The sequence below is a fragment of the Tiliqua scincoides genome, chromosome 2, assembly GCF_035046505.1.
Source record: "Tiliqua scincoides isolate rTilSci1 chromosome 2, rTilSci1.hap2, whole genome shotgun sequence".
Classification (NCBI taxonomy): domain Eukaryota; kingdom Metazoa; phylum Chordata; class Lepidosauria; order Squamata; family Scincidae; genus Tiliqua; species Tiliqua scincoides.
In genome coordinates this window covers 108,468,443-108,495,624 of record NC_089822.1, presented here as the reverse complement: position 1 = coordinate 108,495,624, position 27,182 = coordinate 108,468,443, and the positions used below count along the sequence as shown (strand labels likewise).

General features: G+C 42.9%; 1 protein-coding gene across 8 annotated transcripts in view; it reads right to left on the bottom strand.

Moving 5' to 3' along the window:
* DNM2 (dynamin 2) overlaps positions 1-27,182 on the bottom strand; it is a 63,183-nt gene that overhangs the window by 8,075 nt on the left and 27,926 nt on the right. For 2 of the 8 annotated variants that reach the window (XM_066614886.1, XM_066614889.1), the window contains exons 8-16: positions 26,801-26,936; positions 25,188-25,255; positions 23,943-24,081; positions 20,269-20,355; positions 19,300-19,370; positions 15,263-15,314; positions 14,542-14,553; positions 8,760-8,873; positions 1,134-1,243 (exon numbers count right to left, since the gene is read on the bottom strand). In XM_066614886.1, coding sequence (XP_066470983.1) covers positions 1,134-1,243; positions 8,760-8,873; positions 14,542-14,553; positions 15,263-15,314; positions 19,300-19,370; positions 20,269-20,355; positions 23,943-24,081; positions 25,188-25,255; positions 26,801-26,936 — 789 coding nt within the window. Of the gene's footprint in view, positions 1-1,133; positions 1,244-8,759; positions 8,874-14,541; positions 14,554-15,262; positions 15,315-19,299; positions 19,371-20,268; positions 20,356-21,132; positions 21,272-23,942; positions 24,082-25,187; positions 25,256-26,800; positions 26,937-27,182 lie in introns of all 8 variants that reach the window. The other 6 variants (XM_066614887.1, XM_066614890.1, XM_066614891.1 and 3 more) reach the window with 3 other exon arrangements.

Below are 27,182 nucleotides of genomic sequence, written 5' to 3'. Positions count from 1 at the left end.
CAAGATTGTTTGGAAACTGCAATTAATGCAGAATGCAACCACCAAGTTATTAATCGGCACCAGGAGTTATGACCATGTCACACCCCTGTTGTACTATCTTCTTTGACTGCTTTATGTTTCTGGGCATCACTCAAAGTGCTGGTGATTGCTGTTAAAGCCCTTAAGGCAGTGATTCTCAAACTGGTGGGTCACAACCCACCAGCTTGTGTAAAGCTCCTCCGGTCCCTTTAATGGGCATGGGAAGGGGCGACAGTGATGCAATTTCCAGGATCGCATCACTAACTAGGGTGGATGGGGGGTGGTTTTACCTACTGATGTGTGCAGGACGTTGCAAGTGAAGAGGGACCCCTGTGCAGCCCTCTGCAGAGCTCCCCGAGTCTTAGAAAGCTGGAAAAACACAAGCACAGAGCACTTTCTCGTTGTGAACACAAAGAGGAAGTGCTTTGTGCTCATACTTTTCCAACGTTCTAAGACTTGAGGAGCCCTGCGGAAGGCTGCGCGGGGCTCCCGCTACTCCTGAAACATCCTGAACACATCAGTAAGTAAAAGCACCCCTAATCTACCCCTGTTAGTGACACGATCCTGGGAATCGCGTCCTTGCCTCACCCCCTCCCTCGCTAAGACTTACCCTGGGAGTAAAGCTCCCGGGAAGTTTGAGAACCACTGCTTTACGGTTTGGAACCTAAATACTTGAAGGACTCTCTCCTCTCATATTGATCTTCCCTGAAGTTATCCAGAGAGGCTCCGTTGCAAGTGCCATCACCATTATGGATATGATCGGTTTCAACTCATGACAGGGTTCTCTCGGTTATGGGACCGAACCTGCGGAAATCCCTATTGACTACAATCAGAACTGCCCTCTCTTTAGTGGCATTTGGGAGAGGTGAAAGACAAGGTTTTCCAATGATTTACTTTGCTAATCAACTCTGAGATACTGGATTTGGTCCTTAATTATTGGTTTTGTTTCTCTGCCTGGTTTTGTTGTCTAGTAATAGGATTATTTTAAGTTTTATTTTGTATTGATTTACTATACTTCATAAGCCACCTTGGGTTTTCCATTTCTGTTAGAAAAAGGTGGGATTAAAATTTTTTAAAATAAAAATAAATAAAATATGCTGCTATCATTCCCTTACCTTTGTTCTGTGTTAAAGATGGCAAAGACATGTTTGTTGGACATGAAGCCTTTCTCCACATCTCGGATTTTTAGGTTGTCCAGAGGCAGCATGTATTTCTTCTCTTTCTCCTATGAGGACAAAAATGGGGGAGGGGAGAGCCCACAAAAGTTAATGAACATTGGTTTTGTTCTACAAAACAAAGTTTAATAGTCTACCAGGAAGAAATTGCATTGCAACAAAAGGTTATCTCAAATAGTTGCCTGATGTTCAAGGACAGATTGAGCTTGTAGCCTGGGGAAAGGTAGTATAGAAATCTTCTAAACAAACTTTAGGCAAGGTCAAGCCACCAGGTCAAGCCAACATCATGTCTTTAAAGTCTATGAAGTCTGATTTAAAGTTCACTCCCAAAACTACATATTCTTATCTTTCTTAAGTGTGCACCAGCAAGCTCTTTTCTACCCACATTGGGGCTGACAGGAGACCAATGCCCAGGAATTACAACAGTTTCACAGCTCCCATAATGGCAACAGACCAGCATATTGTTCCAAATTTTTTCTACTGCTGTAGTACCTTTTCAAAAGTGAGTAGCCAGCATTTGTACTACACTTCCAGAGCAAGCAAAGTACTTCACATGTAATCTCCTGATGCAGCTCTTTACTGGAAGGTCACTATGCATTGTACTGCAGCTGGGGCATGAAGGCTGAGAAGGTGTGGCTTGCCTAAAGCTCACCCTCCTGGCCACTGCAGTACACCAGTACTCTTTAGGATTTGTCTAATTTTTTAAGTGAGATATTTGACCACTTTGGGGACTAGGAATGCACAAGCAGTATTCAGATGCAGCACACAGGGTCTGGCTGGGTCGGTCTGGCTTTTCTGGAACATGACAAAAGATACATGGTAGCTGGCACAGAAATCGCTATACACTCCCAACTTCTCCTAGCTAGGTTAAGTACATTGCAGGGCAAGAAGGTTACAGAGCCCTAGATCTGATCACTAGGTAAGATAATCAGGGGATGGTCCATGCCCTCTGATTCATCTGAAGGAAACCTGCAAAGGAGTTCAGAAATTAGATTAGATGCATTTTCAGAAGGCTAGACGTCTCCTGCTGCCACTATGGCCAACTGCAATAATTTCACTTCAACTGTTGTGTGCACATATTTTAAAAGTCTTTTAGAAGCTCAGTTAAAAAGAGGTCAGTGGTGGCCTGGACTTTGGACTAGATTATAGCGTACAAAGAATGGGCCTGGGAATGAAAGAGCAGGCTTCCCCTCTCAAACTTCTAGCCACAGCACTCAGCTACTTTAACAAGCTGCAGCCTAGTAAGGCAAGGGGCCACTTCATATGGGCAACATTGAGCAGACTCTCTCACACACACACTCTCACACACATCTGGAATTGTTTATAGTTCCAGATGCTGCCTGCCTGCCTCCCTCCCAGCACACGCACACACTCAGAATCTCAAAAAATGACGTTCTCTTTTGTACAGAGGCCACAAACCTTATACCCACCCCCCATGATTTCCTGAAAGGCCTCAGTTATTTTCCAGACAGGATTTGGTTGCAGACTGCCACGTCAGATGAGACAAAGTGGATTTTTTTTTTTTAATGGAACTGTTCTACTTGCAAAACCCAAGAAAAGGGGAACACCACAGGATTACATGGAAGGGAAGCTTCTGGATTCCAACCCCGCCTGCCCAGTGTTCAGACTACCTGTTCAGGATGATACAAAGGTGTACAGTAGTCTGCACATTGGTTAGACTGGGCCTGGATGAGCAGCACTTCAGGGGTGCTGGCTGTTCAGGTAAGCTATTGCATCTGCTTTTGGGAAAAAGCAATTTTATTTAAGTTATGATGCTACTCAGATCCTAGAGTTTGAATGAAAAGTTGGCTATATTGCATGCAAGAGCCTATGCTATTTGACAGTCGCAGGACAAGATGACCTGGAGGTTCTCCTTTAATAATGTGCTTCTTAATCCCATCCTCATTCTAGGATTGAGGTATGGTGCTGACAGCACATTTGCTAGAGGAGAGCACATTTACTGCACATTCACTGAAGTAGCAGTTCGGTTTCATAGGCTTTGTCTCTCCTGAACCTCACTTGTGCAGGTCCTCATTTTTCAGACAAGTCTCCCCTGCCCACCCCAGAGAGGCTCCTCCCTGGGAAATGGGTAGCCTGGGATTTGGGGAACAAGAAGATAGAGAAAGATCATTTTTGTCAGCTCAATATGTTTCCTTCTGTTCTAGAAAACAGGTCTCTAAATGTGCAACATCCCCATTGAGGGAGATATCACCCTGCAGCCTTCCTTGGACGATAAAGGAAATCTGAGTCTCGCTAGCATGGAGACACTAGTGGAGGCTGTGGGGTGCTGCACAGGAGAATGCCTGGTGGAAGAACAAAGTGGTTTAAGCAATATATGTTTTGCATTCCAATAACTTACGTAAGATTGCTACTATTTGTGGTTCATAGGAACCAGGTTCTATCAAGTAAGTCATTTCTGAAGATTGGATTCGTCTCAAGGCAGTAGTTAGAGCAAAACAGGTTAGTTAGAGCAAACAGGTCAGTGTGATCACCACAACAGTCAGGCACTTCCTATAAAGTGTGCCTGAAATCAGCTACACATTTACACGTATGCATGCAAGAGAAGATTTCCATTTTTACACAAGCAGATCAAACTTTACTGAACCCAGGAAAAGAAGCATGGTAGGAAAGCACTGTAAAAAACACACTGTTGTTTTCCTAGTCTTGTAAGTTTCGCAGATGTATCACTAGCAAATGCAACTCCCCTTTTCAATTATAACTATTAAAACACAAGATGATCAGCTAATCAAGAACATTAACAGTGATTATTGCCCACCCTCTCAAAACCCTGGTATGTTTTAAGATTTCTGACCACAGGAGGGTAGAGAAGAACCATTCTGTGAAAGAGTAAGGGTTCCCTCAAGGTCTATTCTTTGATGTCCCTAATTTTTGCATTCATCAACAGATTCCTTAAGGTTCCTACTTTAATATCTGCCTGCTTTACAGCAGCCTTTCTAGGAAGGCAAAAAACAAGCATACAAAGCCCTGGGGGCAGAGATGTTGGTGGGAAAAGGCTGGACCCAGCTTTCTCAGCAATACCCCTCCGGCATGCCCCTATCTGCTAACTGCAGAGGACCTTCTAGACCCTAGACTATGGCGTGGCAAGTGGCAGCTTATGAGCAGAATCAAGCTCCTGAAAGACCACCAACTAGACCCAGAGATAGTGGTTAGGGTAATTCTGGCATTTTCCCTACCACTTTAAATTAAGGAGCAACAGAGGCATCCACTCAGTCTTCTGGAAGTTGAGCTTATGAACAGTTATTAATTTGAAAAGTCAAGGGAATTAAGAAGAACTGCATGTGTTTGTGCAAAGCCCAAGCAAATGTCTATCACTTTAAGGTTAACAGACATCGGAATACAATTGCATGACCACAAAGCAATCATTCAGAAGACTCCTTCCTTCACTCTTTTCCCATTCAACTTAATTGCTAACCCCGGCTGGTGTGAACCTTGGTGAGGAGTTACATGGCTGACTCAATCCCATCAATTTCAAGTGGCAACAGGATGCTCTCTTTCATTCCCTGCTCCAGCAACCAGCAGGCTCTGTAATATGGGCTAGCACATAAAGAGGTGTGTGCAGAGGAGGAGCCATCAATTTCATGCTAAGTACCAGCCTTAGGACATGTGATATTTTTCTTATAACCATATTGACCTCTCATTGTCTTTAAAAATATTCACATTTTCTTTTCAAGAGTGCATGTGTATTGTATCAAAGTGTCTCAATATTTACATTGCTATTAAGTTCTCTTTAAATGAATGCAATTTTATCTCCACTTTGATTATCCCAACAATTGAGCACACATTTCCAATTCGTATTCAAAACATTGCATTTCTTTTTAATATGACAGGAGTGTTTATGTTGAAAGTTGTCCATCCTTGAACAACTATGGAAGAGAGGATAAAAATATTTAGAACAAAATTATCTAAAATGTTTGTACAAATGTTGTTACAGTCTCAATGGTAATACTACAACACATACGTGCAAATTACTTATGGTCAATTTGATCTATCTTTTTTCCAAAAGTTGCATTGCTGATGCTCAGGTGCAATAGTAAGTTTCAACAATGCAACTTTCATTCAATGCCTATTCATGAATATTCTACGATACAATAAAAGAAATCTTAAGTTTAAGAGAAGAGTTAAGCACAGTATCACTCATGAGTCAAAAAAGCATGGAAACTGTAAATTAGAGGGGCCCAGCAACTCTCATGCTCTGTAAGCAGGTGACATGCTCTACAAGCTGGCAAATACATTATTGTCTCACTTAAAATTTAGCCTTCATGCACCTATATTTACCCTTGATCATTCAACCCAATCTTCTTTTGTAGGTGAGAAGGGGAATATTAAAGTTCAGGGTACCAGAGAAAGTGGCATGCTGGTCCTGTTCAAACAGATTCAACTATGGTTGTTATAAGAATAAGCCCTGGGAGCTTGCTGCTCTCCTTCAGGCATATCAGGAGACAGAATGCCCCCTTCTGAAGTTTGTAGCAAATTTCAATTTCCCAGTTTTGGCTGAACTTAGGAAACTCTTATTTATTCAAACCTCAGTTACTTAACAAGCTGGGATACTAAAGAAAGATGAGGTACTGATTTGATATCTTGGATTGTTAAATACCTGTCATTTAAACAAACAGTGTTTCTAAAGTTTGTACAAAAATGAGAAATAGCAGGTTGATTTAAAAAAAAAAAACGTGGAAGGAAACTCATAGCTAAGCAAAGTGCATTGCAGGGCAAAAGGGCTACAGAGCCCTAGATCTGCTCACTAGTAAGATGAAACAGAGGGTGGTCAATGCCTTGTGAGCCAATGAAGGAAGGGGAGGGAGTGTAAAAGCCTGAAGCTCACGAGCATAAAAAAAAACCATGGTCACCAGTTTCCTGCATTTTATATGTATTTTCATTTGGATTAGAAAGGACAGTATATGTTGTAGTGCAGGTCTGCATATGAGAATTGAAAGGCAAGAATAGAGTGTGTGCGTGCGCGCGCGCACGAACAATTTGTGAAAAAAATGCAGAGAGGGCATATGGAACTAGGGAAAGCTGGGTATGGGAAATAGTGTCCACATAAGACACAACTTCTCTCCTCTTGCCGAGGTGTTCTGTTCTATTTTGCTTGTTTTATTTTTCGTTAAACATGCACACAATTGCACTTTGAGGCTTAAAGTACATTTTGCAAGAGATTGGATTTTAAACTTTGAAAACAATTAGAAATAAAACTGCATCTCATCTAAAAGTCAAGTCAAGTCAACCTTTATTAGGCATAAAACTCATCTAAAAGATAGACATACCACTGAGCCCAGCTTCATGTTACCCCCAACCTACTGGGGAAGAGGACTGTGGCTGAAAGACAGCAGGGGTGCATTAACTTAAGACTTAAGCAAAAAACACATTGCTCTTCCAAATCCCTAGACCGCTTATTGGTCAAGGAGGAGCAGGAACACTGTTCCCACTTTTGTTGGGTCTCTGATAAGAGGTGGCTGGGTTGTTCCATTTTGGGGTGATGATCCAAATGACTGGAATGAGAAGTCGGCTTTGCTGTAACTCGGATGCCCCAGATTGAACCCCATTTTACCCTATCTACAGTAAAAGCTTTGTTAACCAGCACCTACGGGGAATGAATAATTAACCAATTAATTTGATAATTAACCAAACCCTGCTCCCAGTCCACCCCCCCCCCCTTTCTGGAAAGGATATCTCTGTAGCACTATGCTGCCCTCCTTTCTTCACAAGGGCCTTCTATGAATGGAGACTATTTCCTAAGCAGAGTGGCACTGAGGAGGGGACCCTAACTGGTAAGTGAGGAAGGGGATTAGAAGGCTTGTTAAACACTTTGTGAAGCAGAACACTCAGTTAACTAGCATCTCTGTCCACCTCAGGCAGGCAGAGATGCTGGCAAATGCTGATTAAGATAGCTTTTACTGTAATTTAATCAGAACCACTGACAACTGAGCCAGTCCCATCTGCATAGCTTTGTCTAGAGTCCCATTTTTGGGGGTTACACTATAGAATGAAGGAATGCTGGGAACTTATTTGGTACAATAGAAAGCCTTCATCAAGGTAAGCAGGGACTGTGTGGAAGGTTTGCATGTTGCAAAGATTACTTGGTGAGAGATAATGCACACTGCATCCCCTGAAGATCCCTGTCAGTAAGGCAGGCCATCCAATGGCAAGGATGGAAGACAGACTTTGTGTTTGTGGCAACACTACCAGACTGCAGTATTTGACTTATTCCAATGACAGGCATCTACTGATATGGGGGAAAAAGTAGAGAGGTGTACTTGGGAACACCAATGCGTAAAGGAAGAAGCTTGCTTTTGACCCTTGGTAAACTAGGGCTGCTAGTTCTGACAGGGCAAGGTTCCTATTTAAATAGCTACAGGGAGAACTGGCATACTCTGCTGCTGTAGCACACTGAGGGAAGGAGGAGTCTAGAGGCATGAGCTCTTACAGTTCACTCAAGGGGAAAGGAGTGCTTGCCAAACATCTTCCTACTACATGCGATGAAGAAGGCACAACAAACCTGCCCTCCCTGGTTCAGATGCTCAGTAAGAGGTGGCTCTTCTTCTACTGTGTCACCTGGGGAAAGCACTTTTTCATTTTTTAAAATTAATTTTTCTTCTCTGTGAAACAGAGCATTTAAACTCCAATGACTGATGAAGTGCTGAATTGGGCATGGTAGAAAAACATGAGAGAAGCAAGGATAACCTTTCAGTTTCCCTACAGGCTTCCCAACTTTTGGCTGAAGGCTGGGGGGGAGAAGCCTCATAGCACAAGGTCATACTGCTCATAGGGTGGTAATTTTGGGTAGGATATGCCTGAAGCTTCCAGACAACTCCCTCATCCACTTTGCAGGAACGGAGGCTGAGCATGTTTGAGGACCCTTTGCTCCTCAAATGATCAAAAGCTCTCCCAAGACAACCCTCCCGCACAAACTTATTCTCATGTTCTCATTTGGAACTGGGAAAGGAAATTTTCCAAATAAGAAACATAATAATGTCTTTCAGAGTTCGCCACTCCTTTTCTCTCTGGTCAGCCCCCAAAGAAATGAAAAAGATAGGTGAGTGAGTCGTGGATTGGGTATGGGGTTGTGGACAATGGACAGGGGAAAGTAAGAGACAGTGGGGTAGTAGACAGTGTGGTTCTCATTTGCCTACATCACTTTCACTCTCCACTTCTTACAACTGATGAAGTTTTAACCACAAAAGTTCATGGTGCTATAAATATTGTCAAGATTCTGCAAGACATTGTTTGACAACTAAGAGATTAATATGGCTATTCATTTGGAATGCATCTTCAACTATTTCTGAAGCTCAATAATAGAAAATCTGTGCAAGGCTGGGTTTAGGCTATTACACAAACCTATTTTTTCATTGCATAAATTTACTTATAAAATACTCCGTTCAGTCTCCATGTTAACAAGTGGCCAATTTTAGAGATGTAGTGGTAATACATATCTGAATATCAGTTTGGATAGGTATATACATTTGTCTGAGTTTAAGGGCACAATTGAAACATTTACAATGCAACCCAGTGCTCCTCCACTGCAGCAAGTTACACATAATTGCATACCTCCTCATCCTTGTACCAAGACAAATTCTCAGCTGTCAAGATGAACCAATACTCCTTGGAGCCACCTTTCATGATGCTAATGTTGTTGATAGTAAGCCAGCCTCGACGAATGACCTGGAGGAAATCAAGGAGTAGGAGGGAAGGGTAAAGGAAGAAAGAACATGTTATAGGCTATCTTAGAAAAAGCAGAGTGAAGGGAAGTACTTCAAGGTCAAGAGGCTCAGAACAAAGACTCCACAAGATTCTAGCCCTAGCTGCAGCAGCACACCCAAAAGGAAAGATTCTAGAAAGGCATTTCAGCTGAGAGCGCCATAGTTTTGGCAACACCTTAAGTCCTCTAATCATTGCCACTGACATCATTACTCTTATCCCATGGAGTTCAGATGCTTCTGAAAATGCAGGCAAGAAAGCATCTCACCTATAGGAATTCCTCAGGAAGTAATAAGAAGCACATGTTAATGCTTACTTTTGCCAATAATCAAGAATAGAGTGATCTCAGCACCAAAAAGCCTTTAAATGTGCCACAACCAGAAATCTGCAGTACCAGGTAAGCTAGAGAGACCAACCCATTCATAAGAAGAAAGCATAGCCAAGCAGAGTATCTAAGAAGTCAGGTTAGCAACTCAATGCTCACTAACAAATGAACTCTTGTTACCAAAAGCAAGATGACTGTAGGAGCTGCTTCTCTTTACAGCATCAATCAGATATTGTCTAGTCTGTCTTGGCAGTGAAATCCAAAAATCCACACACAGCAAGAAGCAGCAGAGATTCTTACAACAGCCTTCAAATCGGCAAGTTTATAACTGACATGAGAAAACATGAAACTAGCATGGACAGCAGCTAAAGCACACACCTTGACCAGCAACATCAAGTATTCCTTTCTCAAGATAAATGGTCAATTTCAGAAAAGGAGCCTGCAACTTACAAGGTAGCTACAGGGCCACTGAAACTGGTCCCTCACCAAAACAGGCACCACAACAAGTATCCTCAAGACAAAAGGAGGATGCTGGATTGAAATTTCACATTTCAGAGTAGACCACTTCCTGCTGACAGTCAATCTGTTTCAGAACTCTAGCATCCTTTGTTCTTGTCAGTAATGTCAGATGGATACTAAATTAAATAGCTTAACCCAATCTGATACTAGAAGCCAGTGAGACACACTCTTGACTGTAAAAATTATAGAGGCATCCCCTATATCCACAGGGAAGGGGGGGATTTGGTTCCTGCTGCTACCATGGATACTGGAAACAGTGGATAGTAGCAAACCCTATAAGAAACAGTTCACAAATTACACCCCCCTTGTGCAAATAACTTTGACTACAGCCTTCCTATCACTATCTCCTTTCACGCTGTGCTGCTGCAAATGCTAATGCTTAATGTGACAGTATTGCACTGCTTTCAGCTTTCCAACTTGCTTCCTGTTAGCATTCGCATTGGTAGCCATGGCAGTAGCTTTCATATTGTGTTCTGGGAGACTCCAGGATTCCTCAGGAGTTTATCCTCATGGCAAAGATGAAAAATGGCAGATGAACTACTCTGAAAAACATGCTTACAGCTACTAGTCTTCTGCAAGATTTCCCAGCAGATTGGAATCATTACTTAAGAATGTTACTCCTTTCACCAAAGTTAATATGGTACAAACTGATCAGAAGTTTCTGAAATAAAAATCAGCAAAGCAGCTCCACACAGAGAGAATCAGTGGTGGGCCTGGGATTGAGTCCCTACTCAGACCTGAGTTTCTCTCCCTCAGTTTCTCTATTACCTGAAACCCATCGGGTGTGCATCACAGGGCTGCCACAGCATATTAGAAGCAAGTCACATTTCCTCACAACTGACCTTTGATCACTTGAGCAGTTGGTGTACATCTAAGCAAAGAGCAATTGCTCCTAGAGGCAAGGAACTGGACTTCTTAGTTCACAAGAAAGCAGCCAAAACAAGCTATTTAAAAAAACACAGTAAGTGGGGCTGACAGGATAACTGAGGACATCCTGCAGGGTTCAACAAGTCTTCAATATCTTGGGCACATCAGTTCAAGGAAGAGTGAACACATGCTGTCTTTGATCTCAAAATGGTAGCTTGCTTAAAACTATTATACAGAAGGAACGATTTTCATTTTCTTCTCTAAGAAGAACCTAAATATGAACCTTTCAACAGATCAGCTTTGCAAGGCAGAGTGGGCCCAGCCTCAGGAACCCAAGGATGGTTGGTACTGCTATGACGACCACCCTTGGCCTTCTATCCACATTAGTATCACCACACAGATTAGTAATGAGCAAAACTGGAAAAGGAAGCAGTCTACGTGTTGACACACTTGAGAAGAGTCAAGCTAAAGCACACACTAAAGGAAAGCAAACACATGGCTATGGCTGGACATGGTTAGACACACTAACTACAGATGTTAGGAGGAGGGGCTATTGAGCAGCCATGGAAAGGGACTAGAATTTGGCCTAGAGTGCACTGCACTTCCACACCAGCATAGGAGAGGTGTGAAGTGAAAAGGAGCCCATCAATTAGCTACGGCCCGCATCTTTCTAGAGCTACTCAGGTTGCCACCAACATAAACATCAAGGCAAACAGATCCACGCAAGGAGTGGTGCACTGGCAGGCATGGGCTGTTCTGAACTATCAATTTAACTCATTCAGTTTGTTTGGCAGAGGAAAGGACGGTGCCACAAATTCAAGATGTCAGAAAGGAAGTCAGATCAATACGTTCTCTCCTAAATGTTTGTGTTTTAATTTTTAAAAGATTTAGAATCAGAGTTTATGTACATATGACATCCAATCAGTGGCGTAGCTGGAGGGGGGCGGAGCACTCAGGCTGGCAGTGAGGTGGGCAAGTGGCCCCTCCCTTCGGGGCCATTCCCATATGGCTCCGTTTTGCTCCCCCCCTGCCAGGAATGGCTCCGAAGGGAGGGGCCGCTTGCCCACCTCACTGCCAGCCTGAGTGCTCCAACCCCCTCCAGCTACGCCACTGCATCCAATTAAGCTTTAAAAGAAAAGGCAGAAAAACAGACAGAAGGTAGTAAAGAAGAAGAGACAGTGAAATAGCCATAGAGAAGATGAAACAGGACTAGAGAAACAGGTCCCGGCCGAGTTTTTGAAAAGCCAAGCCAAGGGGCACCAGGCTGGAGGAAACAATTCTTCCTTTCCAGCTTAGGAAAAAGAGATTTGTCTGAACTGACCTGTAGCAGGGACTCTGCTTAGACATGAAGGACAGAAAAAAAGAGGTAAAGAGATGTACATAAGGAGGAAGTACATAAGAAGTGTACACAAGATGGCTTAAGGTTCCCAATTCCCTCTGAAATACAGCCGGATGAGTCCTGCCCACAAACGTGGTCCTGAAAAGTAAGTTCCACCTTCATGTTTCACATAAAATTGCAACACAGCCCAGCCAGCCAGATCTCCACCTTCCTATGACTGCAGCACACTCCACATTCTCACAGCCAGCGACAGAACACCAGGGACTGCATCAGTATTGAAGACATGGAGAACAGACAGGACGTCAAGAGATTTTATGGCAGTATTTCCCAAACTTCCAACAGCTGAGGCACACATGTTGCCAAATTAAATTAGGGGCACACTTTACTCTTGGCACACCAGAAATTTACTTTTAGAATGTGACCAAATAAAAATTCCATGTTCTAACCAGAGCCCCACTGTGTTTCTGCATGAGCATGTCATGTCCTGCACATGCCTCCTGCCTAGGAGGCAGCAAGTTCAAAGCAGTCTAATGCTGACTGCCTCCTCCACAGTTGGGTGCTTTGGGGTCAGAGGAACTTTTAATTACTTTCTTCTGACACACAGGTGCGTCCCAGTGCAATACTTAGGAATTATTGTTCGTGGTTTGCAGAGAGCTATTCTTAGAATATCACGAAAATGGATGTGTCAGAACTTCAGACTCTTCAAGAAATTCAGAATATAGTGATTGAAACTTCTGCGAGGCTGCCTGAGAAGCCAGAAGTAGTCAGCGCTACGCCACTGATTTTATACCAACTCCGCATTCTGGTCTACTGGGTCTGAATACAGAGTGGACGGGACAAGGATTTCTTGTCCAGTGGATCTGCATATAGCATATACGCACTAACACTATATTACAAAATAATGTCCACATAAGGAAATGAGAAATCTATCTCCAGAACAGGAGTAGGAAGAGGAGTGTTTTTCCTACATCTGCATTCCCAAGAAGACACTCTTCACTTCCATCTAAAAGTTTCTGGCAATTCCATTTTCTTGTACAGCCAACCATTGTACCCATTTGATCTCCAGCTTCAGGACCACCATTTACAACACTCCAGCATGTGTTTTTGTGTTCAGAAGGCAACAAGGATCAAGAAGAACCAAAGCTATGCCCACCCATCCACATTTCTTAAAAATTAGTGCACTTAAAGGAAAAGCACAGCGCAGCATTGGTCTTACCAGACGGGAAATGACTGCAAAGGTATGATCTAGGACTCAAGCCTACCCAACATTACAGTGCCAATGCAACCTCGAGGAAAGGGAATAAATGTTCCCTTACCTTGAGGAGGCCTCCATGACTGTCGTCCTCCCCACACTGCTGGATGCAACGCATACCCCACAGGCATGGTTAAATCAGTGCTGGAAAGCTGGATAGGATTGAGCCCTACATCTCTCTTTGCCCCAGCATTGATGCAGAAGCCAACAACCACTTTTAAATTTAAATGGAAACGTAAACATCTTGGGGTGGCAACTTACATGGAATATGGTTGTGTTAGTTACTAAATAAACTGGCCATACAGATCTGTGATGTATTGAAATAACTCAGGTGGTCATTTGAGTCTTGCAAGCAGGATTTCTAGAAGCTCTAAAGGTTACTACTATGGAAAGCCTGAGTGGCAACATTTGCCAAGGCAGCAACATTCCTGAGGGCTCTTCTCCACAGCATGTATGTCCCTTTTGCCTGAGATTATTCTGCCACTATTCCAGGGGAGTTTTAGGCAATACTGCCTAAACCACGACGCAGGTTATGTCTGTTGTCTTGTGTGCTCCCTGGGGCATTTGGTGGGCCACTGTGAGATGCAGTAAGCTGGACTAGATGGGCCCTTGGCCTGATCCAGCAGGGCTCTTCTTATGGGCCATCCAAGGTTTCAACTCAAAAGAGGAACCAGTCACTACAGAAGTAGAAATATTTTCAGAATTGAACAGAAATGGCCAGAAGTGTTAGTGGGAAGAGCACTCCTGGCAGAAGTTTATCAGGCTGCAGTTACTAGTCAAAGTGCATTAGCACATATAGTTTCCACCATGAGCTATAAATCCAGCTCTCCATTTCAGCTGCAGTGAGTTCATTAACACTTATACGAGTGAGATGGACAGTCTCAGCTAGTTAAATCATCCCACAATATCAACAGAGCATAATGGAAAGATGAGGCAGGCTTCAAGCCAGGCATGGAGGAGCTTTTGGACATTCTCCAACCCATTTCTGATGCAGTTGGGTCCCTAGAACTCAAGAAACAGGGCTGGAACCAAACTTTCACAGGCCAAACCAAAGATTCAAAAAGTTATCACCCTTACCTATGGTCTGTATCCATTGCTAGCTTGATTAGACAAAGAATTCAGCACTAGCAGCTGGGTTCAGAGGACAGTTCCCATGTCTGGATCTCCGGTAATGCTACTTAAAAATTGCTTGCTTTTCTGTATAATTAAGAGCACTTTGTATGAGGCAAAAATGTGGCTCAGTTTGGGAATTTTCATTTTCGCTGGGCAAGGAAGTCTTTATAACTAAGTTTCTATGTATGGGTCACTAGCACAGCATACAGGTACTTACCAGTATCTCACCCTTTAGAGGTTGGCAAAATTAGTGGTGCAGGTAAAAATAAGGAAAAGCAGGATGAGGGGATAGAACAGTGAAGAAAACCAAATAATGGAGTAGAAGGGGAAGGGAAAAGCAAGAAGCACAAAAATGGTAGGAAAAAAAGGAAAAGCAGAAAAACAGCAAAAGAAAAAAGTTACATGCTATTAATTATAAATTGTACAGTGTTAATGTTTCATTACAGTCATTTCTAACAAGAATCAATATATGCAGCTATAAACAGACTAACTTCATGCAACAAGTTACGTTTCTGGTCCTGTACACAAGCCCTGCCTATTAGAAATTGAAAAGGTAATGACTGACAACATCCCTTTGGGAATTACTGGCTGCATTCTTCTGCCTCCAAGTTTCTCTCTCTTACCTGTGGCACAACTGGTATAGTTTTGTGTCTGTTTCCAGGGAAAAGGGGAGAGTGCGTAAAAAAAATTTGCTCTGGTTTGAATAGTTAAGCAGCAGGTAACTTGGTTAAACCCTGCATTGTCTGCATTTAGTGAGCAGTGTGTCATTTTCTGTCTGCAGATGATACAGAACAGAACATCCCCACCTCTACTAAGCTGCACCATTCTCACAAATCAGTGTAACTTTCTGCAATAACAGGCGGGATGCTGAATGAGCTGGGCCAAGTCTGCCAACAACAGATCCTACTCAATTAAAGGAAGGAGACATGCCTCAGTACCTGATTTGGGATGGCTCTTTTCTTATTTGCTTGAGTGTTCCTTTGCTGTGCACTGCAATAAAATGACACAGAGATAACTTTACATTTAGTCCAAGATTAGAAAGGTTCACTGCTCCACCCATGCCCCCAAAGGCCAACTTGCATTTGTTAGCTATACTCAAAGCCAGCAACGCACTCATTCCTATTTCAAGTCAAGTCAATTAGAGATGTGTAAGTGAAGAAAAGCTACCTCCTTGAGGAAAAAACAAGGAGCCTGAAGAGCTACATAACAGCTTCCAAAATCACAAAAATATTATCTGTGCAAGCCACTGAAGTTCCAAAAAGCCAATTTGCAATCCAAATCCAAGTCATGCAATCTGTAGTGACTGCACACTACAGAGGCAGAAGAAAGAATGACTTTGGGGAGAAAATGAGCGGTATCTCCCAGTCTGCCCGCAGGTGAACCTTTTTTCAAACAACCAGCCTCCAAAGGAATGGCAAAGAGAACACCTTATTATCTGGACTAGTGGGAGTTGATAAGTAGAAAGAACAGTCCATTTACTAGAAGATGTGAATGCAGCTTTTCAAGAAGTTTACTGTTGCCAGTTCAGACAGATCACTCTACTTGATCTTAGAGATTTACAGTTGCCAACTTGTTCATGTTCATACATCAGCAACAAAATGTGAACTTGACTGCAAAACTCTGGTCCCTGACCAAAGCAGAGAAAAGATGTACCTTGGAATGGAACCCTACTTCACATTCCATCATCAGCTGATGTACTATGTGAAGTACTGAAACAGAAGACATTCCAAACCTCTAACAACCTCTTCAATGATGTTTACAAAATTTTTGTTCGTCCATCTAAATATGCTCTGGTACTTTCTGCTATTACACTTTGCCATTACAGGATACAGAAAGACCTCCAACAAAATATATGTACATTTCATGGGTTTCACTCCAAATCAATGCTCTCAAATAACATGCTGCAATTTTTATCCACACAGTTGCAGAAAACCTAAGGAGGACCATGCATCCCAAGACACAGGTGCAAAAACAGACATGTAGCGCTTCCAATTTAAGCCCATTTTGTGACTTTAACAGATGAATTATTATTCCCATGGAATAACAGAAATTTACAGAATGCCACCCCTCTGCAGATAACATTCTATTACCCATCCAAGGAACAAAGATTCACAGTCTCCTCACCCATTTCATTCTCTGCCCACAGCTGTAAGTCAGGAACTTTCTCTCTAAAATCCATCTTAAATCACTTTCCTGCTATTTGAACCACTACCTGTACTTCAAATTATCAAGGTGGTTCAGAATTTTAATCATATCACATGGTGCTTCCAACTTCACACCTAGTATTGCAATAACTCTGCTTCACCCTGGTGGTTGAACTCCTCCCTCCCCAAGTGTGTACATACACACAGACGTGAAAATTCACTGTGATCTTCCAGTTGATAGAAGCCATTCTCTCATGCCCCCCTCATGCCACAAGGTATTCTGAGCAGAGAATAAGACCAGAGGGCATATACAATTCACTCAACTCTGCTCACCCTGCATACTCCAATTCAAATTGCATTTTTCAATCTAAATCCGGTTTCTGGGTCATAGTGGTAGGGTCTGAATAAATGAGGGGCAAGAGGGAGTGAAAGGCAGTTGGCCATGCCGAACAACAATGGTTCTGCCACCTCTACTGAAACTTGTTTCAGACATCTAGCATGCATGCATGCATGCATACAAGAAGCACTTCTGAAACTGTAAAAAACTTTTTAAAGCCAGGCTTCTGATAAATTCAAACCTTCTCTTGCTTTCAAGATACCACAGAGATTCTGTGAATGCAAAATGGAACAAGTATTCCGCCTCCACTACTTGCAGATTAGAAAGACAGAGGGAATCCTTTCCTATTCCTTCAAGAGAATTTTCCATTCCAGACATCCACAAATGTTGGCTTGGCTTTCTTAGCCATTAGAGCTATTAGCCATTAGGCTAGTCACTGTGGTCTCCACCAAGCCCTCCACCAACTATTATTACTTATTATTATTAAGAACTCTTACTGGTATATACTGCTTTTTGACAAAAAAGTTCACGAAGCAGTTTATAGAGAAAACTTACTGTCATTTATGCTGGGGAATGGAAAAGGCAAGAAATCACAAAAATCTTTCCCACTGCTTGAGAGAAATTCCTGCTATTCCTAATGTCTCTTAAATTGCAACACAAATTACAGCTTTAGGAAAGCAATCTGTGTGCTACTGTAAACCCTGATTGCCAGAGGGCTATGGGCATTTGATCATGGATAGCAGAGTTGTGGACACCCACAATCCAATGACATTTCAATTGTCATAAGACTCCTCCAACAAATGCTCCAGGGAAGGTTAGACAAACTGGACTCCAATCGTAGTAGGGATAAACTCTCACAGGCAGATACGCACCCTGCTGCCACATGCTGCTCAGTGTAACAGCTGGGGAGATTGGGAGAGGTTTCAGAGGAATCCAAAGGGAAGAACAAAGTAGTTCAAAAGGAAAAAAAAAGAAGAGATTATAGAACAGGAACAGTGAATTAAGGATGAAAAGATGATAAAAATGAAGACTGAGAAAACAAGAGAGAGGGAAAAGAAGTCCCCTCTACTCAAGCTGCCTTAAGTCCACTTCATTCCACTTGCTGTGCTGATACCAAAAGAAAAAAGGCAAATAATGGCAGAGGTATGGGCTTATCTTTACTAAGATAAGATTACTAAGATTTACTAAGTCTATATTAAACTTAGACTAAATCTTTACTAAGATTTACTGGGTCTATATTAAACTTAGACTGTTCTTAGTGCTATACTAAGACTTGCACTTAAACTGGGGTCTATACCATGACTGGGCAAAAAGTCCATCACAGGTTACAAGTCACATTTACTGTATGCAATCTCCGGCTTTTGGAGGTAGCCTATCTCTAAATGCCAGATGCAAGTGAGTGGCAACATGATGCAGGTATTGAATTGTCTTACATGCTCCCAGAGGCTCTGGAAGGCAACTATGAGATACAGGAAGCTGGACGAGATAGGCCCTTGGCCTGATCCAGCAGAACTCTTCCTATATCCTCCCTGAACAGGGGCATCTTAGACAGGAGTGGTGATAGCTACACTAGGCTCTGTCCCTCTTGATGTCATATCTGTGGAGGAAATGGACTGTAATAGTTGCATGGGCTGACTGAGATAATTGTGCCTTGTACATTCTGAAACTCAAAGTGATGGCCTTAGGGTCAACTCAAACTTCTAAATTTAAAAGTAAACAGAGGGTTAGACTGTACCAATGACTCTTCAAGTTCTAACTATTGTTATCACATGTCTTCAACTGCAATGTGTCACATCAAATTCCAGTCCACTGTGATGAAGTGGCCATAGTGCTCTTAGGCATACTACAAGCAGAGATAACGCCTTAGGACTAAGCCAACAGCTATAGCTTGGCCACACAAGTCATGATGCCTGGTTTGATGACTGAGCAACAATTGGTGGATGGAAAGAAACCCCATGACAGCTAGGCAATGTTCAGATACCACATATGTATCATGCATATGCCTTAAAGAGGACTCTGACAAATACTCTAAGAAAGGGCGCAATCCTAACCCCTTATGTCAGTGCTTTCCAGCACTGACATAAGGGCAATGCAGCTCTGAGGTAAGGGAATAAACAATCCCTTACTTTGAGGAGGCCTCTGTGAGTGACACCCAACTGCAGGATGCAGCACATGTCCCATTGGCACCACTATGCCAGTGCTGGAAAGTACTGACATAAGAGGTTAGGATTGCACCCAAAGCCAACTATAGCTATAGTAAGATGCAACATATGTACATTGGCTTTATCAGGCCAAAGGTGGTCCACTGATTAAGCTTAGGAAGGCTAATTCAAATGCACTTAGCTTTTAGTTAATCTAATCACTTTTGTCTAATCAGACAATATGCAATCATGTTGCTCCCTAGCAAAGAAATTCTCCCCATTTTCCACACTAGTTGCATGATCAAACCACTATCTCAGCCCCTCTTGACTTTTACTTGGCAGAACACACTCACTTGGCAAATCCAATGAAGTCTTCATGGTTAGTGTTTATGTAGGACAGCTCTATGTCAATCAGGAGGAGAATCTAAAGACAGGAAAGATGACAAAACCAGCTGAATCAGAAGTCACGATTTGAAAGTAATGTCAGATTCTCAATTTAAAAATAAAGTCTAGTTGTTCAGACACCCCCAAACTTAAAATTCTCTTAGCTGTTTATCCTGTAACACAGCAACACACCTCTTAATGTTCAAGAGCGCAACTGGCCACATCCCTGAGGCATTAGATTGAAGCACAATTTTTTTAAAAAGTATTCTTAAAGATTTATCTAGTAAGAAAAGGTGGTTCTTCAAACTCATGCACATGGATATACTAGAAATGCCAAATTTAGTGTCCAACTAAGCATGTTTTTAATGAATTGGCATCAGTAATCATACAGCTGTAGCTTAAACACACACATATCAGCTCCAGGCGCACACTTTGCACAACTACTTATTTCAGCCTCTTTTCCATTGTTCTGTCTTATATTTAACAAAAGCAGCAGTACTGGTTCTCCCTTGGGGAACAGCCAGCATGCAAAAATCATGCTGGCTTACAAAAAAGTATGCCCCACTTTAAAACTGTCCAAGATTTGGGCTTGTATCTTTCTACCAAGAATGCCAGACTACAGGAGGAAATTACAGGTAGCTGTGCCAGTGCAACGTGCAATAAAAATGTGCTAATATGAAACTATGGCTCAAGAAAAGTCAGGAGTCTGTACTGCACCCAAGCAAGGGGTCTTACAAATCTGCTCTGAAAGCAACTCCAGCTTGCTGGAAAGACAAAGAAGGCCAAGAAAGATGGGCAAGCGTATGTGCATGTTTGTGCATCTCATTTTACTATGATTTATGGTCATTTATTCATTTGGGCTTTGACTTTGCTATCATGAACCAGTCCAAAGGGTTGTTTAGAAAGGTTAGACAAAATGGGGGGGGGGGACTGCTCACCTGGTCCTTCGTTCTCCCTTCACGTTCTCGTATGTGTGTAGTAACAATCCTCTCCGTCTCCTCTCGCAGCCTTGGGTAGGAACCAAGCTAAGGACAAGTGGGGAGGAGATCAGATCTCTGCAGTGTTAAGCATCACTCACAGAGACATAGGATAAAAGGAAGGGCTGGGCTGTCTCCCAGATTCGCCACAGGGGAAGGACCGAGTAACCAAAGAGGAGGAATTTTTCTTCTTACTACAGCAAAGCTCCAAAACACTGATTTCTCAGGGAGTGGAACATGAGCCTAATGATCCCCAAGGCCTGCTACAGGGAAACAGCCCAACATCCTCACAGAGTTCAGCAGAAGAAAAGAAAAAGCCTGGTTTTTTAGTGCCTTAGGGAGAATGAGAGCTGCTTGATATTTTATTAATCATATAGGGCTACCCACAAGTCACTGTGAGAGTGTTAATTCTGTACTGACCAGCTCTAGGAGCATCTTAGCAATACCAGGGTTCCTCACAGGACTCAATGTTTGCACACAGTTTCTTTTGGCACAAGGCAATTCAAAAGAGCAGTCTGACTTAGCAGAAAGTGCCCCTCCCCAAGCATGTTCAGTGAATTCAATACCTGTGCAATTTCTTTGTGGGATCTGCTGTAACGCTAATCCAAGTGCAGGATCCCACAGGCAAAGTCCGCCAGTCCAAGTCCCATGGAAAGGATGAAGCCCCTTAACTGGCAAACGCTGGGACTCAGGCTTTGTACAGACACAGATTGCCTTCACTTGAAAGCACTCAGACTTCCCTTTGGCAAGGCATTGCAAACAGCCATATTCCAGGTGTTAGGAAGAGTTAGGGGATGTGAGGAAAGAAGAGTAAAGACCCATTACCTTCTCTGTACACTTTTTAATGACCATGGCCAGTTCTGAGACCACCAGATCAACACACTTCAAACTGGGCTCTTTGAGCTTTACAATCTGTTTTTTCACTATGGTTTCAAAGGCCATGTCAGGCGTGAAGAGCCCCGTCCTGCACCATGCAGAAAGCATGAACAGAAAGGAGAGATTCCAAAAGAAAAGCAGGAAAATAAAAAAAATGACAGAGAGGGAGGGAAAAAGAGATTCAACAGGTTAGTAAAATGCAAAGGAAAAAGCATCAGCACTTTCTCAGGAAGATCCTTCTTATACTTCCAAACCGTCAGTGAGAAGCCATTCACTTTCAGGGACCTCTTGAAACTGAACTGTTCAGAGCATGTCTCAGAACAGCTTCAGGTACTGCTGAGAAGGGACTGGGTTCTGACCAGTTTGTAAAGTGTCCCAAGTGAGGGATATAAGAAGGTGTTCAAAGACAATGGAAATCCACTTCTCAGTGGCTCCCCAAGGCAAAGAAAATTGCCCCAGTAGAAGAAATGAGGGGGTTGCTTCTTCCTGTAGACACAGTTATTGGCATGATCTAGAGCAGGGTGGTCCAACATGCAGCCCACAAGGCCCTTTTTGGCGGCCCTCTAAAGTCCCATCACAGCCACTAACCACCGCCTCATCATGCTTCAGTAGCTTTTAGATCTGCCTGCCTTGCCATTCCAGCTTGGAGAAGGAGAAGCTGGAATGGTGCAGTAGGGACATCAAAGAGCCCCACCACACCCACTATTACTACTGCCACCGCTTGAGCCTGCCAAGTGACTTTGGTGGCCCAGAACCTGGAAGTAATTGGTGGTAATATGTCACAGTCAATTACTTCCACGCCTGCACACTTGGGGCGATGCCAGGATCATATGGCCCCCAGCTGTTAGGAGTTGGACTACCCTGATCTAGATAAGAATAGTCAACCTATGGCATGGGTGCCATAAGTGGCAAAAGAAGCATAGTGGACTAGAGCAGGAAGACTAGAGGGTCTGGCTATGTCAGAGCCAGACTTCCAAGTTTTGCCTCCATCTCTGGTGCTACACTGACTGCACCTCTACTTTGGAGAATATAGTCAAAAGTATCCCTAGGTTCAGGGAAGAGGGGCTACATATGTACTGGAGAATACATCTGTATGGCTCTGTCTCATACTTTGGACTTTACTTATAGATTAAAAGGTGGGCAAACATTCTTGAATCCTCCACATTCTGGAAGCATGGCAAATCCCTTTCTATTTGACAGAAATCTAGAGCCAGGGGAAAAGCAAAACCTTTGAGGGGAGCAGCAGCATCTATTTTGATGCTCTCTGCATCACTGCCTCTGCATCCCTGGATAAATGACCAAAAGCTCCTCCATACATACATTTTAAAAAACTTTTCATATAAAACTAGTATGTCAAGGAGAAGGTTAGGCTAGAATCCTTCTCCTCAACATGCTAGTTATGCAAGGAATTTTCTTAAGAAGCATTCCATCACATGAGCCTTACCTATAGTATAAAGTGGTATAAGCAAATTGACCACTTTTGTGAAAATGAGGCATATCACAGTAACTAGCATTTCATTATGCTAACATCCATAGCCTACTCAGCCTTTCCAACTCAGAGTAGAAAACATTTCTTTGGCCGATTCAGATCAAAAGGCTGAGGCACCTACTTAGCTGAGATACCTCAGGCCTTGGAGACCTCGATATGATGTCAAACCTCTTCCATGCTGATATCCACAGGTACTCCCACCTCACTGTCCCTCCAGCTTCTGCAGCTCAATAGCAGGCAGCTCAAATGGCAGCCAAAGCACAGTCCAACTAAGAGCATTTTTAGAGTCCTCTGGAATCTCCGTTTAAGACAGCTGCTCAATTTCTGCTCAAATACCTTGTGGGAGGGAGGCATGGGAAGTAGGATATCCTGCTGCACTAATGCTGGGATCTGAAGGACCTTGGAGAGCAAGTGCTGGCTTCTTCACATTACATCAACAACCAAAGCACACAATTCTTCTGTCAGATAGAGACCCAGAATCCTACAGCAGACACCACTGCAACAAGCAAGCAATGTAAACCGCTCTTAAGGGGAGAATTCCCACTACTTTGCTAAGGATCAGTATTCTTGCCAAGAGGGCACACAACCAGGCAATGTCACGCTGTAGCCTCTACCTATACACCCTCCTTTGATTCCAGCAAATTAGGTAAGGAGAAGCCAGTTTCTTGACAAGTCAGATTTGAAATAGAAAATAACCTATTTAGATAAGACGATGATACTGGAAAGTGCAGTGAGTTACCAACAGGTAGAGGACTTTAAAATGAAAATGGTTCATTATTCCAATCAATGCATCTGAGGTGAATTTGCCAAAATAGCAGTCCTGCATTCTGTGGACCATGGCTTTGCAAAAAAAATTTGAAGGAGCGGTTTAAATGGCAGAACAAGAAGCCGTGCACTTAGAGAACGATCAGGAGTCAAGAAGAATCTGCCTGCTGGCCTGGACAACCCCCAGAGGGCTCACAATAATTTCTCTTTGGAGGTAGATGACAAACACAGGAGAGGCTTTACGGCACAAGCCAATCCTGCTTGAACCAAAATCAGAGTTTGAACCAAATTGTGCTGTATTTTAGGAACTCTTTAGAGGCAACTGAACTCGGAAACTCTCCAAAGTAAACCTTAGCCCCCATTAACACCATTTCAGAATTCTAAAATACATGTACAGCTTGTTCTGGAGGTTGCACTAGGCAAGGTGGACAGATTAGAACATTACAGCATTTGCTAACATTACAGTGTTAGCAAAGGGCTAGGCTGCCTTCAGCTGGTTCAATACCTTACAGGTACACTGTCTAACTGTATTGATTAATTCCTGAATAACCAGGTCGACACACTTCAGACAAGGCTCTTTCAGCTTCACCACCTGCTTTTTCACAATGGCCTCAAATGCCAAGTCTGGGGTAAAGAGCCCAGTCCTACAGGCATCCACACGCAGGAGAAGAGAGGGCACAGACATGGCAGAGAAGAAAAACAAAAAGGGGGGGAGAAAACACGTTTAAAGACTGGCAACATTCTAGAAAGCAATTCCCTCCCACAACTGAACACACTTCAAGTGCAAACAAGCCCCATCTCATCTGCCACTAACACGGTTCAGTTAAATAATATGGCATAAAGGATGGAATGAGTGCATCACAAGATGCAAAGACTGTTGGAAGAGGTGGGGAGGAGGCAGTGGAACACTAACCCCTGCTACAGAAAGATATTTGAAAATCAAACATTTAAAGATGTCCACCATCCCAACCACCAGAGGTTTACTTCTTGTAGATCAGGATATGAAAACCATTAGGAAGTATGTGGCAAGAATACTGATTGTAGATAAAATAAAGGGGGCGCAGTTTAAGAAGAGCTGGGCAGGACAAAGATCAGTACAGATATTTTTGCACATATCTGGGGAGCAGGGAGAAAAAGAGGCAAGGGAAGGGAAAGAAATCCATGGACTATGCCTGCCACTGCCCCAGCAGTGCAGGAACAGGTAACTTTCTCCTCTTGCAACAATTACTGCAAAAATCCTAGTTCATGCTTCCTGCCATTAACTCATTAATAGAAATATAACAATTTTTTCCTTAGTATTCCATGTTCAGCTATCCACTGAAAAGGACCATATTTCAAATGCAAATCTTTCTCAGTGCATCTGCTTCTAGGGTGCAAAAAAAAGAAAACACACAACTGTGGCAGGGGAGACTAAAGTACCAGTCAGAATTACTGTACTCTTTTACATAGCTGCTCTCTGCTAGTAATATTGGCGAACAAGGGTACAGTCCCCAGATTTTCTCTTCTCTTTCCTACTGCTCAAATTCCATGAGAGGAGATGCTCTCTCTTTAGCTCTGAAAATCATCAGGAATACTGACAAAATGATGATAATCATTCTATTTCCCTGCAACATCTCACTGACCGTTTTCACTGCAACTTGGACAGAATGGGACATGCTATTTGGGTTTCACAGGCAGACATCCTGTAACCTTCATCAGTGGAAAACATGATACTAAGCTGTGTCCAATCAGCTACTGTTCCAATACTTGCCTTACACCATGGATGTTTTTGATGGCATAGCTGATTTCTCGTCTCAGATCTTTCTCATCAAACTCCATCTAAAAGAAACAAAGAATCAAACACTAAAGATAGAAAACCAACTGATAAATACCTACATTCCAGAGTGTTTTTATATGGATTTTTGTTGCATTTGTTGTTCTTCTAAATTATATGCCTCCCTGGGAGTTTTCCACTGAAGGGTGGATTATAAACTGATTAAATAAAAAGAAGGCCTTCTTTCTACTTCCTTTTACAGACTGCTTCTACCAATGGCCTTGCACCGTGCTGAAGCAACAGATGCCAACCATCTTAGTGAGAACCTGTGCCAAAATTCCAGGATTCAAATACATAGCCAAGACAACTTACCTGTGAGCATTCTTCTCAGCGGAAGGACAGGTGGTGCCTCTCATCCAGCCCTCAGAGGCAAATATATTAAGGCAGCAGCTGTAGTTCTATACACACTTATATGGGAGGAAGTCCCGCTGAGTCGAATAGAACTTACGTCTGAATAGACACACACAGGATTGTTCTGTGCATCCCACAGAACAAAAAAGATCGGAAGAATTCATTCAGCTCCCCTGAAATTCTAGATTTCTGAAGAAAGTCTTGCATCTTATACCTTCTTTGACTCCACTTGTGAGCCACACTAGAACTGGTAGTGCCTTCCCTACTTAGTTGTATACATTCTTGTTGAGATTTGTTATTTTGGGTTTAAATAATGTCCATGCAATCTAGAGAATTTTTACCCTCTTGACTTCCCTCTTCAGTTTCCTTTTTATTTGTCCTCTAATTTGAGAAATTCCCTTTTTTGAAGTCCAAAGTGTCTATGTTAGATCTCCTTTGAAACTTTCCAGTTACATATACGCTGAACTGAATAGGACTATGGTCAGTGTTCCTTATTGGTTCAACACCACCTATATCTTACACTAGGTCCTTGGTGCCATATTGGATTAAGTCTAACATCACCTCCCCTCTCATAAGTTCCAACATGAAATGTTCTAGGGTAGCGATTCCCAAACTGGTGGGTCGAGATCCACCAACCAAGGAAGCACCTGACCCTGCTCCTTTAAGGGACAGGGGGAGAGATTCTGCATTTACCTGCAGCCAGTGCTGCAGTCCTGAGGGGTCTGGGGAGACCTTCTCAGGGTTCCCCCTGCCTGCAAATGTCTAAAAAAACAGGCACTTCCTGTTTCATTGCAAAAACCAGAAGTGCCTTTTTTTCTTTTTTAAAGACTTTTGCAGGCACAAGGAGCCCTGCAGAGGGTTCCCCACACACCCCAAGATTGCAGGTAAGTGCAAAACCCCCCTCCCATCTCAAAAGCAGCACTATCCTGAAGATTGCGCAGATGCCTCTCCCCCCCCCCACATACTTACAGTGTTCCCAACTTCTTGGTGGGAGCTTGGGAAGAAACTGTTCTAGGGCACAGTATTGCTATTCTGGGAACATACTATTGTTACTACAAACTTTAAGATAAAATGGTTTACTAAAAATTGCTAGCTACGTTCTCAGTGTGCAAGACCCACAGTTATGATTTGGGTGAACATCACATCTCCCACTCCCCCCAAACACACACCTGGAGAGAAAAACACCACTTCAACTTTACCTTGACCAACTCAAAAGGGAACCTCTCATGGAATATGCGATTGATTCGGGCTCCACCAGATAGTTCTAGTGTGTCCACCTGGTCTCCAGAACCTTCAATCCGCTTCTCAAAGTCCACAGCAAACTGCTGGACCATCCTACGGAAAGATAATGGGAACCTATGACAAGCTGCTACTGTGCCAAAGACTGCTAAATCAGCAAAAGCCATGACCAGCCAATCAGTAACCTATGTCCAAAAGAAAAGCTTTTGAAAGGGATCAGATTGAGACTTGGCAAATTTCCAGTGCAGAGGGTTTTTAAGAAGGTGTTCTTGACTCATGTTTAAGGTCTCAGTGGGCCTCCTACATTGTCTGTGGTGGATCCAATAAAAATAGCATCTTGGA